The sequence below is a fragment of the Ovis aries genome, chromosome 2 (genome assembly GCF_016772045.2).
Source record: "Ovis aries strain OAR_USU_Benz2616 breed Rambouillet chromosome 2, ARS-UI_Ramb_v3.0, whole genome shotgun sequence".
NCBI lineage: Eukaryota > Metazoa > Chordata > Mammalia > Artiodactyla > Bovidae > Ovis > Ovis aries.
Window position 1 is genome coordinate 92,493,420 of NC_056055.1, and position 18,017 is coordinate 92,511,436.

Genomic DNA, 18,017 nt, shown 5'->3' on the forward strand with positions numbered 1-18,017 from the left:
AAGTAACTTAAAACAAGCGCAAAAGGAGGAGGTGTATTTTGAAGCATAGCTTTAGTTTCAATGATCAACTATTCTGTTCAAGAAATACTTAAAACGCTTCAACAGGTGCAAAATAAAAACACTTTGCTGTACTCATAATTTAGAAAGTTAAAAAAGCAAGGGCAGGTGCAATAGATAAGGTAGTATAACAGAAAAAAACCATCGAAGGAAAAACAGATTGATAAATCAACTGCACACCTGAGAAACGGGATTTTAACATTCTACAGATTAAAACAGAGGAGGGATTCCTGGGTCAGAATTTGTTCTGTATATTCTCCCATTTAGGTCACCATCTTTTTTCTAATCTGTATTTTCCATCATTATGATGATAGCTACTAAGTAATAAAACTGAAAATGGTTTGTATTTTACATCACTTGATGTACCAGATGTGTGTATGTATACTTTTTCCAAAGTACAAGTAGACAGAAACTAGAAGAAAACACCATGGAAAAGTCTGAAGAACACTAAGAGCGTTCACATCTTGCTATAATTTAATGGGAGAAATGCTCACAGAAGAATTTCAACTGTATTCTTAAATCTGAATATATTAACAAAGTTTGTGTTTTGTATCAAACTAATTAAGGGAAAAACTCAAGGGCACTAAAACACTATGTTCCTAATCTACTGGCAAAACAGGTATGTCTCAGGGGCAACGAGGACTAAACAAGTATAAAGTCAAAACTCAACTTTATTTAACCAACAGGTTCAATCTCATGTTCACAGTAAAGGGAAAGGAAGTGAAAGTGTTCATCACGTGATTGTGTCTGACTCTTTGTGACCCCATGGACTGTTGGCCTACCAGGCTCCTCTGTCCATGGGATTTTCCAGGAAAGAATACTGGAGTGGGTGCCATTTCCTTCTCCAGAGAATCTTCCTGACCTAAAGATAGAACCCAGGTCTCTGACCCTGCAGGCAGACTTTACTATATCTGAGCCACCAGGGAAGCTCCTCAAATTAGGTAACCTGTTCTTAGGAGGTACAATACACTTCATATTTTTTTTTCCCTCATGGAATAAAACAAAGCAATACAAAGATCACCATCAAAAGAAAAGAGAGAAACAAAAATACAGATAATTTACAAATTAACTGAGAATGGTTCTCTTTCAAACTTGTCCATATCCTCACAACAGACGTTTTTCCTTTCAGAAACTGGTCATTTAAAGGCTTCCTTACCACAGACTATCAGAAGAAGAAACTTTTCTGTTTCAGTTTGCTGAGAGTTAGTCTCATTTCATAATGAAGAGAGCTAGAATATGCCGTCCCCACACGCCAAAACTGGAAAAGACCCTGATGCTGGGAAAGACTGAAGGCAGAAGAAGGGGGTGACAGAGGATGAGATGGCTGGACGGCATCACCGACTCAGTGGACATAAGTTTGAACAAAGTCCAGGAGACAGTGAAGGCCAGGGAAGCCTAGCGTCCTGCAGGCCACGGGGTCGCAGAGAGTCAACACGACGCAGCGACTGAACACAAGGGCAATCAGAAGAAACTTCTGTTCCAGTTTGCTAACTGAGAATTAAACTTACTTCACAGTGAAGAGTCAGAATATGCCCTGTCCCCTCACCCCAAACTTATAGGCACAAGGATTATTTTGAGTTAAAGGCAATTAAGAATCAGCAGATACTCTTCTCTCCCCTAGCTTTTCCTGCCTAAAAGCAGGTTATAAACTTCCCTTGTGAAAGTGTTCCCCTCTCCTCTACCAGGAAAAGGAGAGCCACTCTTACCAATGGAGATGGAGAACCAGCACCAAGATGAAGCTGCATAAATAAACCCTGCTAAAATCGTCCTCGTCTTCCATTAGTTTCCCCCTACATATTTTCTTGGTCATTCCTTGCAGTTTATCCACCCTCAGAACCCAAATCCCCTCTGCTTTATTAAAATGGTATACAAGCCCCAGAGACTAGCACTTCTCTGTTTCATTTCTTTTCTGTGAACTTCCAATGCATGTGAAATATTAGTAAAAACAGTATCGCCACTTCTGGTAAGCCCCTTTCTCCCTGATTTTATTGAGATAACAGTGGACACATAACACTATATAACCTGTCTTTTGTTAGGTTCTGTTAATTGGGGGCTTGCAAATTAAGAGGGTATAGGAAAAGTTTCTTCTCCCTGACAATTAATAAAAAATTAAAATTTAAAAACCAATGTATTTCGTTTCTTAAATCCTATAATCAATACTGACACTTCGAAAATTATTCTATAAAACACCAAGTTAAAGGTCTGAGTGGAAAAAGCAAAACTAAAAGAATAAATTTTATAGTTTTTCCGGGAACTTTATAAAAAGCTCAATTTGCAACATCAGATTCTTGAAATGACTGATTAGTCATGACCTTTGGAAGAAACAAGGGTACACAGAAAAGTAATTTTAAGATATACTGATAAATAGTTTCTTCAATACCATGAAAAAATAAATTTCATCTTATTGTATATGAATTTCATTTTATACAAATTTAGCCACTAAAATCTAAAGATGGACATATTCAAACATGCTATATTCCACAGTTAATATACTCGGCAGCAACACATTTACCCTGTGCTGCCAAGTTTTCTTGTTTTGTGAACACCTGGGCATACGCCCAGCCTTTGTGCCAAATTTCTAACTAAATACACCCAGACTCCGCAAAAGTGAGGTATTCATTAAACTATCATCACCCACCAACTCACTCAGCCACCCTGCTCTTTTCTACCACTTGTCTGCAAGAATCAGGATTCTTAACCTCTCGATACTACAAACACCTACAACTATCAGCTGACCTAAAGACTGCAACTGATGCACAAAACCACATTTCTCAAATTAATGTTCATCACAGCCTTGGGCTCACTGTGACTGACTTCATTACAGTTTTTAAAAAATAGCTATTAAATTTGAAGGTCTGCATTAGACTAATAAAATACTACTTATCTCTTTCAATCCTGAGGAGCTAAGATTGCTTTTAAAAAGGGGAAAATACCATGCTGTCAAAATAAAGTTTGAAAATCATATAATCCTCATAAAATAAACCAACATTAAAAACTAACTTCCAAGTTCTCAGGAAGCAACAGAGACATAAGTTAAACCTAGCTAAGATTCCTCATGTTTTGTATGAGACTTCACCACATGGGATCTCAGGAAGGGGAGAAAAAAAAAAAGGTCTGTGTTCCTATCCAAGGCACTGCCTATCCAGAGATAATCTACATCTGCAAAGCCTCTCTTCTGGGCCCCTGTAATTTGTATTTCTTTATGTCTGTTTGGCCTTTTGTTTTTTCTTTTTGTCTGAAAGCTTCTAATTGGCAGCTTATGGGGCCAGCAGAGGACCCACCTCAACAATTCCTAGGTGAAGCTATCACATTAAGATGTGAAAGAGCAACACAATTCTCTTATCTCCTCTTTTGGAAGGAGAAGTTAACAGCCACAGAACAAACTACCCTAGAGTTTTAAAAACTGATTACACACTTACAGGCACACACGTGCACACATACATACCTACACACACACACTCACACTCTCTTCTCTCTCTCTCTCCTAGGGACAGGTCGCGTATTCAGTAAAGACACAGCCCAGTGACTTCTACACTCAATGTTTCTAGTCCTGAAACCCAAGAGATCAAAAGTTGGAGAGGGAACAGCATCTGAAACTTGAGTTTGCCATACAGTTGGGCATTGCAATTACACCCACCTGTCCTACCCACTTTCAGCCAGAATTAAGATAAACCTGGAAATCCCTGGCTCTATCATCTCCTGCAAAATGTTCAGGAAAAAGAAGTCTGTAACTCCCAAGTAATTCCCACATTCGAAGCCCTCCCTGAATAGACAGATTCCCTAACTAGGTCTGGCTGGACAGGGCCCTGGAACTTGCATTTCTGACAGTCATCCCAAGTGATTCCAAGGCAGGTATTCTACTGACCCGACTTTAAATACTGAACTGACTGCCCCATCAAACCACTGAGAGAGCCTTCCTGACAACAGATTCTCAAGGCCTCCAAAGTCTTGATTTTTAAAAATTCCCTCAGGTAAAGATGTGCAGCCAGACTTGGGTCATGCAGTCACTGGGCTAGACTACCTAAACTGACAATCAGGGATTATAAAGTTTCTAGAGAAGCATGGATGATCATGTTAGTTTTATGTATCCCTCAGTCCTTGACCCTCAAAAATCTTCCATTCTCCTCTTGTGGAAGCCTCACCACTCACCAGATGATGCCCCAGTGTGATCCTAGAAAAGTTGTATGTTTCAACAGAAATTCAACTGCTGGCCCTGTGCTTAGTTTTTGAAGAGTTCCGGCCCTCCAACAAAAAGGCAAGGAGGAGACATTGTCAGAAAGAATGAGAAAACCAGAATTAGGGTCCCTGCTCTGCCACTTAATGGACGTGTAATCTTGAACTCGACATGTCAGCAAACCTAGGCCTCTCATCTCTGGTCAGTGAGGGAGTTGGCTAAGGTCACCTCGAGGGTTTCCAACTCCAACGCTCTATTACTCATTCCTTGCATCATAAAATCCATTTCACTCCTCTAGAATGCAGCATCAGCAGGTGTCAAGGACTCTGAAGTTCATTTGAGAACTCAGAGGAACCAACCGACGTCAGCTAAGCTGTACAAACAGCAGAAGCATCTCATATTTAATGCCTATAGATGGGAAACAGGATGAAGCATAGAGCTGGCATGACCCCAGAGCAAGAGCCTGACAAACGACAAGATAAACAGAACCTCGACGAGTGAGAAGGTTACTGTATTCGAAACTGAAGATGTTTTTTAATGTAGTTCCCTAATCCTCATATTTTCAAAATAGTGGATTAATTTGCTAACACTGCACAACCTAAAAATTATATACTTTTAGAACTTAGGAAAGAGGAACACACTTTCCTAACTAGGTATTTTGTACTTAAGATAGAGTTTCCTAATTTTCAGTAGAGTTCAGTTCAGTTTCTCAGTCGTGTCCGACTCTTTGCGACCCCATGAATCGCAGCACGCCAGGCTTCCCTGTCCATCACCAACTCCCCGAGTTCACTCAGACTCACGTCCATCGAGTCGGTGATGCCATCCAGCCATCTCATCCTCTGTCGTCCCCTTCTCCTCCTGCCCCCAATCCCTCCCAGCATCAGTCTTTTCCAATGAGTCAACTCTTCCCATGAGGTGCCCAAAGTATTGGAGTTTCAGCTTTAGCATCATTCCTTCCAAAAGAAATCCCAGGGCTGATCTCCTTCAGAATGGACTGATTGGATCTCCTTGCAGTCCAAGGGACTCTCAAGAGTCTTCTCCAACGCCACAGTTCAAAAGCATCAGTTCTTCAGCACTCTGCTTTCTTCACAGTCCAACTCTCACATCCATACATGACTACTGGAAAAACCATAGCCCTGACTAGACGGACCTTTGTTGGCAAAGTAATGTCTCTGCTCTTCAATATGCTATCTAGGTTGGTCATAACTTTTCTTCCAAGGAGCAAGCGTCTTTTAATTTCATGGCTGCAATCACCATCTGCAGTGATTTTGGAGCCCCCCAAAATAAAGTCTGATACTGTTTCCACTGTTCCCCATTTATTTCCCATCAAGTGATGGGACTGGATGCCACGATCTTAGTTTTCTGAATGTTGCGTTTAAGCCAACTTTTTTACTCTCCTCTTTCACTTTCATCAAGAGGCTTTTTAGTTCCTCTTCACTTTCTGCCATAAGGGTGGTGTCATCTGCATATCTGAGGTTACTGATATTTCTCCCAGCAATCTTGATTCGAGCTTGTGCTCTAGTCTTTCCCATTCTATTGTTTTCCTCTATTTCTTTGCATTGACCACTGAAGAAGGATTTCTTATCTCTTCTTGGTTTTCTTTGGAACTCTGCATTCAGATGCTTGTATCTTTCCTTTTCTCCTCTGCTTTTCGCTTCTCTTCTTTTCACAGCTATTTGTACAGCCTCCCCAGAGAGCCATTTTGCTTTTTTGCATTTCTTTTCCATGGGGATGGTCTTGATCCCTGTCTCCTGTACACTGTCACGAACCTCATTCCATAGTTATCAGGCACTCTATCAGATCTAAGCCCTTAAATCTGTTTCTCACTTCCACTGTATAATCATAAGGGATTTCATTTAGGTCATACCTGAATGCTCTAGTGGTTTTCCCTACTTTCTTCAATTTAAGTCTGAATTTGGCAATAAGGACTTCATGATCTGAGCCACAGTCAGCTCCTGGTCTTGTTTTTGTTGACTGTATAGAGCTTCTCCATCTTTGGCTGCAAAGAATATAAACAATCTGATTTCGGTGTTGACCATCTGGTGATGTCCATGTGTACAGTCTTCTCTTGTGTTGTTGGAAGAGGATGTTTGCTATGACCAGTGCATTTTCTTGGCAAAACTCTATTAGTCTTTGCCCTGCTTCATTCCACATTCCAAGGCCAAATTTGCCTGTTACTCCAGGTGTTTCTTGACTTCTTACTTTTGCATTCCAGTCCCCTATAATGAAAAGGACATCTTTTTTGGGTGTTAGTTCTAAAAGGTCTTGTAGGTCTTCATAGAACCATTCAACTTCAGCTTCTTCAGCATTACTAGTTGGGGCATAGACTTGGATTACTGTGATATTGAATGGTTTGCCTCGGAAATGAACAGAGATCATTCTGTCATTTTTGAGACTGCATCCAACTACTGCGTTTCGGACTCTTTTGTTGACCATGATGGCTACTCCATTTCTTCTAAGGGATTCCTGCCCACAGTAGTAGATATAATGGTCATCTGAGTTAAATTCACGCATTCCAGTCCATTTTAGTTCACTGATTCCTACAATGTTGACATTCACTCTTGCCATCTCCTGTTTGACCACTTCCAATTTGCCTTGATTCATGGACCTGACATTCCAGGTTCCTATGAAATATTGCTCTTTACAGCATCGGACCTTGCTTCTATCACCAGTCACATCCACAACTGGGTATTGTTTTTGCTTTGGCTCCATCCCTTCATTCTTTCTGGAGTTATTTCTCCGCTGATCTCCAGTAGCATATTGGGCACCTACAGACCTGGGGAGTTCCTCTTTCAGTATCCTATTATTTTGCCTTTTCATACTGTTCATGGTGTTCTCAAGGCAAGAATACCAAAGTGGTTTGCCATTCCCTTCTCCAGTGGACCACATTCTGTCAGACCTCTCCACCATGACCCGCCCATCCCAGGTGGCCCCATGGGCATGGCTTAGTTTCACTCCTAATTTTAGCATTAGTTAAATAAAGACTTAACACAAGTGAAAAGTGGAGGGAGGAGGATTTAAATTTTCTTCGCACAGTGATTCTAGTTTTCTTAGAACCCAATCAATTAAATGCTCCTACAAAATCAGATAGCAGCAGCTGACCCACCAGCTCCCCCAGGAAATAGAGTAAGTCAGATAATCAGAGTGACTGAAAAACTCTGCCCCGACTGTAAAAGCATATACGGAAAAACTGCTCAAGATGACTAACGCTAAATACCAGAGTGGGGTTCAAATCCCTACAGATTCTTTCAAAAGCTTTTCAGAGAGATGTTAATAGTAGCTTCTTCAGAAGATATGCCCACTTTGCCAAGTGTAACAATTCTAAACCCAGTTTCAGAAATCTATGTACTAGAGTATTTTGTTCAATACACGTATTAACTAAGAAACTCAGAGTAATACAACAACAAAAAAATCTAAAGTAACTATGTTTGAAGCTAAAGGAGTCAGAACCTTCTGAACGCTGATTTAACCTATACCAAGAATAAGATGTTAGCGGTCCAAATCAAAACAGGGTTAATAGAAGAGGTCCTTAGTATTCTAATGTGTCTACTCAACTTATTAATTTATAGTTCATTATCATGGATGTTCATTTCATGAAACATGTTCATATTTTATTGATGTGAACAGGTTTTATGGCAGAATTACAGATGGTCTGATAACTAGTTAGCAAATGACTTCCAAAGTAACACATTTAATGGAATTCTAGGGTCGTGGAGATAGCACCCCCTCCCCAGAGTTCTATGATTAAATAAGAGGGGTGGAACTGTAAATCAAGCTGGTTTCTTTACTGCAGGATTTTAACATAATTTTAATATGTTAATGATCTACAGTATGGTTCTTAAGTAGTCAACTATGGAGTGCAGTTTTTCTCAAACTTGTCTGTTAGTGGAACGCTTGTTTTGAGGAGTGTTTATGACTAAATCTCATGGAACTAAGCTTAACAAAAACAACTTTCAATGTTTGGTGCTTACTATTCATTCTTGGGTACTCGGTTTGCTTATAGAGACTTTACACAGAAATTTTACTAGGATGGAAACCTTCATTATCCAGCTCTCCATGAAAAGATCAAGGGGTGAGGGAGTGAAAGAAATGAACAACAAATATTAACAAGCTTTGGCAGCCCCTAAGTATCTAACCATGTACTACTTCATACTACCCATGCACTGTGGTTCTATTACCACCATCCTCCACATAGAGCCAGAGGAGCCAGGGGCATGAAGACAAAGAAATCACATTTATCCCACATAACAGCTCTAGCAAAAGGTTAACAGAGTAAGATAATTCAAGACTGACCAGAGGTAAGAGATGAAAATCTGTGAGATGTTTCCTGTGGGAAAATGCCTAATTCAGTGCATGACTAAATGACCAGATGTATGATTTATTTACTGCTTTCATCTATCATAACAAAACACATGACCTTTACAACTAATTCAAGCATCATTTTTTAAGTAAGATAACTAAGCAATCAAACCAGAAATCTCATCATTTATATCAAAACCTTAATGCCATTTATCACACTTATGTCAAAGAGGCTATAAAATGCACACATAAAAAGATGTTGTTTTGCTAAAAACATAAAATTCAGTATCAGGACAGACACATGTTAATAAAGTCTTTGTTCTCTATCTTTCCCAACTTTTCAATTACTTTTTTTTCTTAAATAGATTTTATGTATACTGTTCACACTGATTGGGGGGAGATGGAAAAATATTATCCATTTGATTATCAATATTCAAAAACAAAAAACAAACCTTCCTGATTATAACAGTGAACATCTAAGTAACATAGTTAAAATATACTTATGGATCGATGATAAATAAGTCTTACTTGGTTTTTACTTGATTTTAATGAATAAATTATTTTTGTGAACCTCAATCTGCATCTCAAGTAAATACAACCAGGAGGCCAAGCCTAGGTTAACAGCTCTAAGTCACTTTGGAGACAATAAGCCCTTCTCTCTTGATAAAAGAACAGCTAAAGGTATCATTCCATAAAAAGTCACAGTTGACTCCAGAAATTAGCTAGGGACCCCCTTCCTCTGCCTTCTAGTTCATTTTACCAAGGAAACCTGAAGCTGAGGCCAACAGCTGACATGTCCAAGGTCACATGATCAAAGTTCAAATTCTTGGTCCAACTTCTCAAACTGCTTACTTCTTTCAAACATTTAGTTTAATATTCTGGTGATAAACCATTTGATATGCACCCTCACCAATATTCAACATGAAAAAGCTACAGAGTCTGTCTACACGTCATCCACTTTCAGTGTCTGCAAACAACTCCTCTATCAACCTGTCTACGGCCAAGAACACTTACTTGGGTTTTGCTTTATTCTAAAAGTATAGTCAAACCCTCCGAAATACTAAAGAGATTTTCCACTACCTAATTTTCAAAACGTGTCGTTATTAAAAGCCAAATTACTCATCCTTTCATTCTTATCTTTTAAGAGGAGCACTCATATACCACTTTTCCCTTTCCTTGCTAACAGACAGGAGCTAAGATCTTGCCATACTCAAATTGTCTGTACAAATATTTGTACACTGACAATGTCAGTATTACCATTTACTTGGTCATATATAAGCAGAACTACAGAGAGTTAAAGAAAAGGACATTTTAAGGTCATTTCCCTCTGCTAAACACAATTCTCCCCGTATTTCATTGTTGAAATGTTAAACCATGCAAGCTCAAAACTAAAGGTTAACATGATGCTTGCTGCTCCAGATACAGCTACAACTTTGAAACATTTTCAAAAATGTTATTGTACAGTTCAGGTTATATAAAAGTCTAGTTAAATATATACTGCTCATAAAAAATATTTTATGCTTTGAAAAGAAAACTTAAATCTATCTAAAACTTAAAGTTTCATACTGCTAATGGAGCCAGAGAACAGACAGATAAAATCTAGATGTGTACAATTCTAGCAGTGAATGATTTACAGGCAGTAAACTTATTTTCTCACACCTTGAAACATAATCATTTACATGTGAGGAACCTTATCTAAAACTGCATACCTGTTATTTTGTCTCTTACAAGCTTACAGGATTCTATCTCACCGATGCTCCCAAATAGACTCTTCAGTTCCTCCTGTGTCATGTTCTGAGGGAGATAGTTGACTATTAAGTTGGTCTTGCTGTCCTCTGTGTTCCCAGAGTCAACTGGTGACGAGCAGTTGTTGTTTATGGTGGTTGGACCGTTGGCTGTGTTATTGCAAGTTGGCCCATTAGACAGTTGTGTTTCCATGGCAGCAATTACCTGCTAAAAACAGAGAAAACAAGAAATGTCAGAATTCATAGTTCACAAACTATTAGAGAATCCATCCAAAAATTTAAACACTTGTCACTAAACACAAGTCGTCCTGCTGAAATTACAACAAAGCTTCAAAAAGTACAACACCTATGCTAACTTTTACTTCACATTAAGCTATTCAATTTAAGATCACAGCTGTACTTTTCACATACATATTCCACACATGCACGAAAGCACAATTTACACCTTTAACATTCTCTAGAACCCCATTCTGGGTCTATTCGCAATCCTTACTCACCTGCTGTGTCCACAGAGTTGAGGAAATTTAGTAACAAAGGGCACAGAATTAAATTCTGACTAAAAATACCAGAAAATAAAAGTGTTTAACATGCTACCAGAAACAAAGTTAAAAAAAATAAAAAAGGACCCTAACTTTGCAGAGATATTTAGTTAGCCTAGGAGTTTATTCTGAAACTGACAGACATCCATTAATTAAAATCAAGGAGCAAGAATACTTTGAACAATTATAAATTTGTCAACATGTACTGTTTTGGTTACATATTGAAAACGTTTTTAATTGACAATATCTCATACCTCTATCATTGGTAAGAAACAAGAAAATAGCAAATGTCTTATGCTAGGGTTTGAAAGATAACTTGGGGAATAAACTGAGTACTTAATGTACCTTGTGACTCTAACAAGCCATTCTTGTCAACCTTGGCAGCTAAAGATCACCAACAAGGCAGCTGATCTACAGCATCAAAATAAAATCCCCCAAACAATTCCAAGTGATATTTTGCCTTGACTCTGACTTTAAAGGAAAAACAAAAACAAAAAAACCTATGCAGTTCGCCAAAACAACAATGCAAATACGTCAATTTTTGCAAACAGACCAGCCCAAGGAATTGTCATTTGAGCACCTAAGCCTGTTGGAAACACAAGTGATAAGGTATCTATAAACTCCAAACACAGAATAAACAGCAGAGTTGGGGAAAATGGCCTCAAACTGTTCAGGCTACTTTAAAAATCACTTACTAAGCAAATTTAGATCTAGTTTCCTAGAAACCAATTCTGTGCTCTTTGAGCAAGAGTTACAAACCACAGCCCCAAATTCTCTAAAACCGTCTTCCAAAAACAATCTACTTTAGAACCCAAAATTCAAGCATCACTGAAAGGATCATCCTTCATATTCCATCCATCTTTCAGTTCCACAAATAACTATAAAACTGACAATCCTGAATTGATAGGATGCTAGTTTTAGGGAAGGTTTAACATATAAAAGGCAAAGAATTTGAGGTAAAATTTAAAAATTAAAAAAAAAAAAAACAAAGTAGAGGCAAAGGCTGCTACAAGAAAAGGGGGGAAAAATGTCTTTTAAAAAGCATATTGCCTAAGAAAAATAAAAGGGCACAACCATGGATAAGCAAACACGAAGACCTCTACTGCCAAGAGATGTTTATAAAAGAAGGCAGCACAGGGTAGATTGAGACCGGTCAACTGAACAGATTGAGACTGGTCAGACTGGACAAGAGCCGTGCTGTCAGGGTAAAAAAACAGGAGACAAAAATCCAGCCTATCTATGAAATGTCAAACCAACTATAACCCCTTCCAAAACTTCATTTCCTTTTCAAAAGAAATGGGTTCTTTACTCTGCAAGCTACAAACTACCTCTCTCAAGTATGTATTTTCAGAGAATAGGGAGGTTAAGAGAAATAAAGAAACCTTTGGAAATCTGTACTGAAAAAAAAAAAAAAGAAGCAATTCAAGATATGCATTTTATTATAATTAACCAATTTATCTGAAACTGTGAAAGGAGGTTTCAGATTTGCTAATAAAGCATAACGGTTCCAGTTTATAGAATATTAGCCCAGGGTCACTCTTTCCACAGGAAAATGTATGTGAGATTAACCTTTGTCCAGCACTCGGGAAAACAATGATCTGCAAGATGAGAGTGGTCAAGGCCAATTAAAACAAATCACTAATCAAAAACTTAGGGTATATGTGGAGACTAACCAAATACAAGATTCGGACTAAAGCTCACTGGGATGGCATTTGAAATATAAAGTGTTCGTTGACTGAAATTAGCAGGATTTAGCGGGGACAACAAACACTCCTCACTTAATTGCACATTTATCTCCATGTTCAGGTGGCAAGAATGAGCTCCTAAGCCAACATTCAAGTGAACAGCTGCAGTAGGCTGTGTGCGCTGAAAATTACAGCATCTCTCAGCTATAGGACCATCTGCTCAGAATAAAATGATACTAATGTGCTATATTTTACAAATAATGCATATTCCATTGATAGGCTCAACACAACTGTTCACAGAATGCAAACTCTTTCAACAGTTACTGGGCAAATAATTTTCAGCCAGATTTACAATTTTGACATTTTTTTAAGCATCAGGAATTGTAAATAACTTCAAAATTTAGTAACCAAAAAAATACATAGTAAACAGAATGAAAAAATTATGGTAACTTAGTATTCAGACCATACCAAAACTTTTGTTTTTTGTTTTTAAAAAAAGCTTGTCACTCTTTTGAAGCTGCACTAAATCCTAATTAAGATAATAAGTTACATACAAAAGCAGGTTCTGATACTACATATACCACTAAAATTGCAATGTGCTTTACATCCTAATGATGGCCATACCACAATAGGTTAAATGTAAGAATAATTAGTATGCCAAATGAAAAGTTCAAGTGTTTGGTATGGCCTCAGCACTCCTGCAACATGCTAAAAAAAAGTAGCCTACAGAATTTAAGAAAAATCCCACAGACCCCGGTCCAAGGCTCTGCTGCCCACGAACCACTTCTAAGCAGAGAAGCCACATCACACAGTCTGACTGCCATGTTAGTTTGGAGTTGCCGTCTGCAATATGGACACAAAAAGTACCGTATGTTAGATGAGCAAGATAATGCAACAAATCAGTTTGTACAAAATTTACAGTGATTGTATTGATATTCCCAGCACGTCCATGCAGTGTGGCTTAATTGAATTTGAGGCAATTCCAATCTAATCTTTCCAAATTCATTTTAACATGTAGTTTTCTTGCACAAATTAAGCATTTTTAATTAAGAGCCTGATTTTAAAACAGTATTAACTAGTTACCTTGGCATCTATCCTAAAGAACTACCTTAAACCACATCTTAAAAAAAAATTTTTTTTTTTTTTTTTCATAATAAAATGAAGCAAAACACTGCATGCTGTCCTATCTCTTAAGGATGTGGGAGAAGGGAGGAAATGTGAATGAAATTATATCTATAGTGAGAAAAAGCAGTCATGTAATTCATTACTGAATGACTTGCATAAAAACATTCTTTCCCCCAAATATCAGAAGGGCATTAAGAAAAGCTACATTTGCCCACATTGTTACATTATACTATAAATGATCCTTAATCCTGGAGCTTAAAATTAAAAGTGAATTGAAACCCTGTGAGGTTATTCTGCCACTACAGTCAAAGGATCTCTAACAGTTTTGCTGAGAATTGTTCATGCTTTACCATCTGAGCCACCAGGGAAGTTCCCTTCACATATACTAAGATGCAGTAAACTAGCATCTTTCAATTGAAATAATTGGACCAATAAACAGGATTGTTTGGAGTAATGTTTATATAGGATGTCAACTTTGTCCCTGAAGGAAATCAAGTGAACATTTTTTAATATGTAAATTATAAAGCCAGCACAATTGAAATGAGTGCTGCTATGAGGACTCCAATATGGTGAATGGGCCATTTACCACTTACTACAACTTGCTCCAATACTAAACAGAGTCGCAAAATTGGCAAAGAAACCAAAGTTTACATTTTAGCCATATATGCAGCTACTTTAATGGTCAACGTAATATTCAGAAAAACTCAGTCTATGAAAATAAATAAGCAACAAAGGAGGGCTGAAAAGGTCTTACTTGCATATTTATGATTATACAAATTTCATCCGTAAGAGTTAAACCTGGCTGCACATGATTTACCCTTGACGCATACGTGATGAAATTTATAACATGTGACGATGGATTCCATTTTCTGGCATCTACCTAAAAGGTTTAGCATACTCTTTACGGGATGCCATAATTTTACTCTTCTTCCCTTCTCCCACTGTTCCAAGGGTCTGATTGTATGTTTTTTATTTTACAAAAAGAAAAAGCACTACTTATAGTTGAACTGAACCTGTGAAAAAATAAGATGCTTTCACAGCCGTGAAGTATCGATATTTTGATAAGAATCTAATTGTGGTTAGACTACAGGGGCAGACCATTTAGTAGGACCACACCCAACAGGTTAAATCAAGCTTAAATGTACCATCCTCCCTGAGGAGTTAATATCTAAACATTCATCACTACAGAAAACCAGATTCAAATGTAATGGCCTCATCCCTTCCATTCCACAGGAAGTGGACGCTAATGAGCTAATCTATTGACACCCCTCTTTCTGAAAGCCCCAGGGAGGCGAACAATCACTTTATTGCACCAACTAGCTAGGAAAGCTGTGTATGGAAAATGATTCTACTGCACTTTTACATTTCAAGCACCCCAGACAGTTTCTCTGCTTGAGGCAGACACATACCTTTATGGGAAGTTATAAATAAGTTGCTCACATGGCCCTTACCTTTATGCTGGCCAACAATTCAGTTACTAAAAATGTAAAGCTACTTCCCCTTCACTTAAGGACAGGCAATTCTGCTCTACTCAGTCTACCACAGACAACCAGGCTGTGCACTATTTATAGATTGTACTGGCTCTGAAACTCTTTGGAAGCAAAATAAAAGGCCATATTCCAGCAACATAGAACCATTAATTTTAAAGCTTAAAGAAAGTGTTTCAATGTATGTTCCCCTCTTACTTTAGACATCAATTGTGCCAACTAAGACTACTTTTTCTCCTGTCATTCTTCATGAAATCATTTATGAAAAGACATGAGCATAGATCGATCTAGACTACTCTAAACTTTCCCTGGTTCTGAGAGATAATGATGATGAGGTGTCAACTTGGTGGGAACATGGATTTTAAAGGGTGGTGGGGTAGAGGGCAGGGGAAGAAGTGGCCTTTATGTTTTCATTCATAATAGTTTACTTCCAAATTTCCAAAAATACTTTTTAAATCGAATTCCTGCCCCCCACCCTGGCTTTTACCTAAATGGCCCTCTGTACACTCTAATATCCTAAGTTTCTTACAATAATGGATTTGGGGAAACCCACTGTTTGACTGCTCACAGCTAGAACTAACAGTTTCCTGGTCATATGAAGAAAAAAAGCAAAGTCCCTATTTTCCAAACTTCCTAATAAAAAATTTCTGAAAACTAGTTAGCTTCTTTCCTATTTTCAAACCTCCTTCAGACAGCCACCAAACAAGACAGACGGCTAATCAAGACAGTCTGAGAATTCTCATTAAGTACACCGTCTGCTAGGGGAAAAAAGGTTTCCAAGACCTAGAACCCACTTGATTCAGGGATCAGATCTGTGTGGTTTAAAGTCACAGAAAAGGCTACTGAATAATTCTCATGAGGACTATCTATCTGCACCAGCCAGTCCACTGAGACATGTACCATCCTGATCTGGGCCCTCATCTCTCACCTGGACCACCAAATTACAGCCTCCCAAAACTTCCTTCATCGTCCTCATTCACACGTTACACTATTTCCAACAGACTTTCCTAAACTCTCAATAGTTCTCCGCTGCCTAACAAATAAAGTGCAAACTGCTAATATTAAGAGTCTACAGACATCTGAGATCCTTGACAACTGCTTTCACCAGGCTACTTGGTCAAGCATCTAAAAATATGAACTGCTGCTTGTCCTCCATGCAGCCACGGTCCACTGAAGACCATACATTCTTCTGGCTTTGCCTGTACAGTTCTATCTGCCAGGAAGGCCCCCAAGTCACACCTATTCCATATCCAGCTCTAGGATTTGTATATACTAAGCAATCAAAAATATACTTAAGATCAGGAGCAGTTCCTTTAGGGAAAAAGAAGCAGAACTCAAGCATGAAAGGGCAATCACCTCTCTAAATAACATGCCAACTTGGTAGCTTGTTTTTCTGTCTCACTTCAGGTATTTCAAACCACAGATAAAGCATATTTTCATTTTTTTGGCATACTGCATTAGCCATCCTCACCCATTAAAATCTAAATTCTTGTTAAATGGCACAACAAAGGAAACTATCTTTTGAGTGATCAGTTGTATACTGTCATTTCAAGAGCCTGCTATGGCTACCTGACCACTACAAAAAAGCCAGAAACCAGGACAAATCCAAAAACATGGTACAAATGTGCTCCGAGTCCCTGGCCAACAGCGTCACCAAGCTGTGGCGTCTGGAGCCTGGGTCTAACTTCAAAAAGACCAGCAGAAGCACAGGTAGATATGAAAAAAAATAAATTTTAACTCAAAAGTACTTAACAAATACATCAGGATTAAGCAGATCTCAAAGGGTTTTTTAACTGATAGAGACTAGAACACATAACAAGCAAACATAAAAGGTAAGATCTCTAAAAAGAATCATAGCTAAGGGCAAGGACAAGTATCTCATACTCAAAAGGTACGGCTTGGATGGAGTGACCTTGGATACTCGTTTATAGGAAGAGGGTTCTCGACTAACACAGAACCAGGGCAGCATCAGTGTGCTGCTGCTGCTAAGTCGCTTCAGTCGTGTCTGACTCTGTGCAACCCCATAGATGGTAGCCCACCAGGCTCCCCCGTCCCTGGGATTCTCCAGGCAAGAATACTGGAGTGGGTTGCCATTTCCTTCTCCAATGCATGAAAGTAAAAAGTGAAAGTGAAGTTGCTCAGTCGTGTCTGACTCTAGCAACCCCATGAACTGCAGCCTACCAGGCTCCTCCATCCATGGGATTTTCCAGGCAAGAGTACTGGAGTGGACAGTACAAAGCTTTTCCTCAGAGGACATCAAACCTCTCTAAAGGCCAAGACACAAGGAGAAAGGAAGCAGTATCTCTAAAAGTTTAAGAGCAGAACCCACTACAAAAAAAGGCAGCAGCCATAGCCAAAAGGCATGTTCCTTGGAGGAACTCAAGGCAAGGAGCTAAAGCTCTCGAAATAATCAGCGAAGTGAATAATGAGAGTTCACAAATGAGAGCTGGGTAAGCAGCAAGGTGGGTCATCTGTCTAGCAAAAACTACGCCTACATAATGTTTTATCTTTCCCATTCAAATCACTAAAATGGCATTTTTGAGATACATTTCGGCTTTGCTGAATTAAAACAATAGAAGGGTCAACCAAGCACTCAAATCATGGTGCTGACATGTTGGCTACAAGAATAAGCCATTCCTTTGTTTTCTTTAAACCCCTTCACTTTGCTATGTGGTTCCTAAAGGAATAAAGGTTTGCAGCTTTAAACTTCATGGTATATCTTCAATCCTGGAATCCCTGTCAACTCCCCGCCCCACCCCCATACCATTTTAGCTGCCTCCAGCTCCATGGATTCTTTAGCCTGGTCGAGCTCAGATTTTTCGCCTTGGGGCCAACAAGGGTCCAAGAGCTGCCAGAGACACTGCCCCAGACAGCTGCAGGCCTCACAGGGAGAATGCTCTTTGGCA

The 18,017-nt window shown here is 38.7% G+C and overlaps 1 protein-coding gene across 9 annotated transcripts in view; it reads right to left on the reverse strand.

Moving 5' to 3' along the window:
* ELAVL2 (ELAV like RNA binding protein 2) overlaps positions 1-18,017 on the reverse strand; it is a 170,428-nt gene that overhangs the window by 67,121 nt on the left and 85,290 nt on the right. For 5 of the 9 annotated variants that reach the window (XM_060411008.1, XM_060411010.1, XM_060411009.1 and 2 more), the window contains one exon: positions 10,240-10,483. In XM_060411008.1, the coding sequence (XP_060266991.1) occupies positions 10,240-10,483 (244 nt within the window). Of the gene's footprint in view, positions 1-10,239; positions 10,484-13,251; positions 13,343-18,017 lie in introns of all 9 variants that reach the window. The other 4 variants (XM_042243496.2, XM_042243495.2, XM_012127278.5 and 1 more) reach the window with 1 other exon arrangement.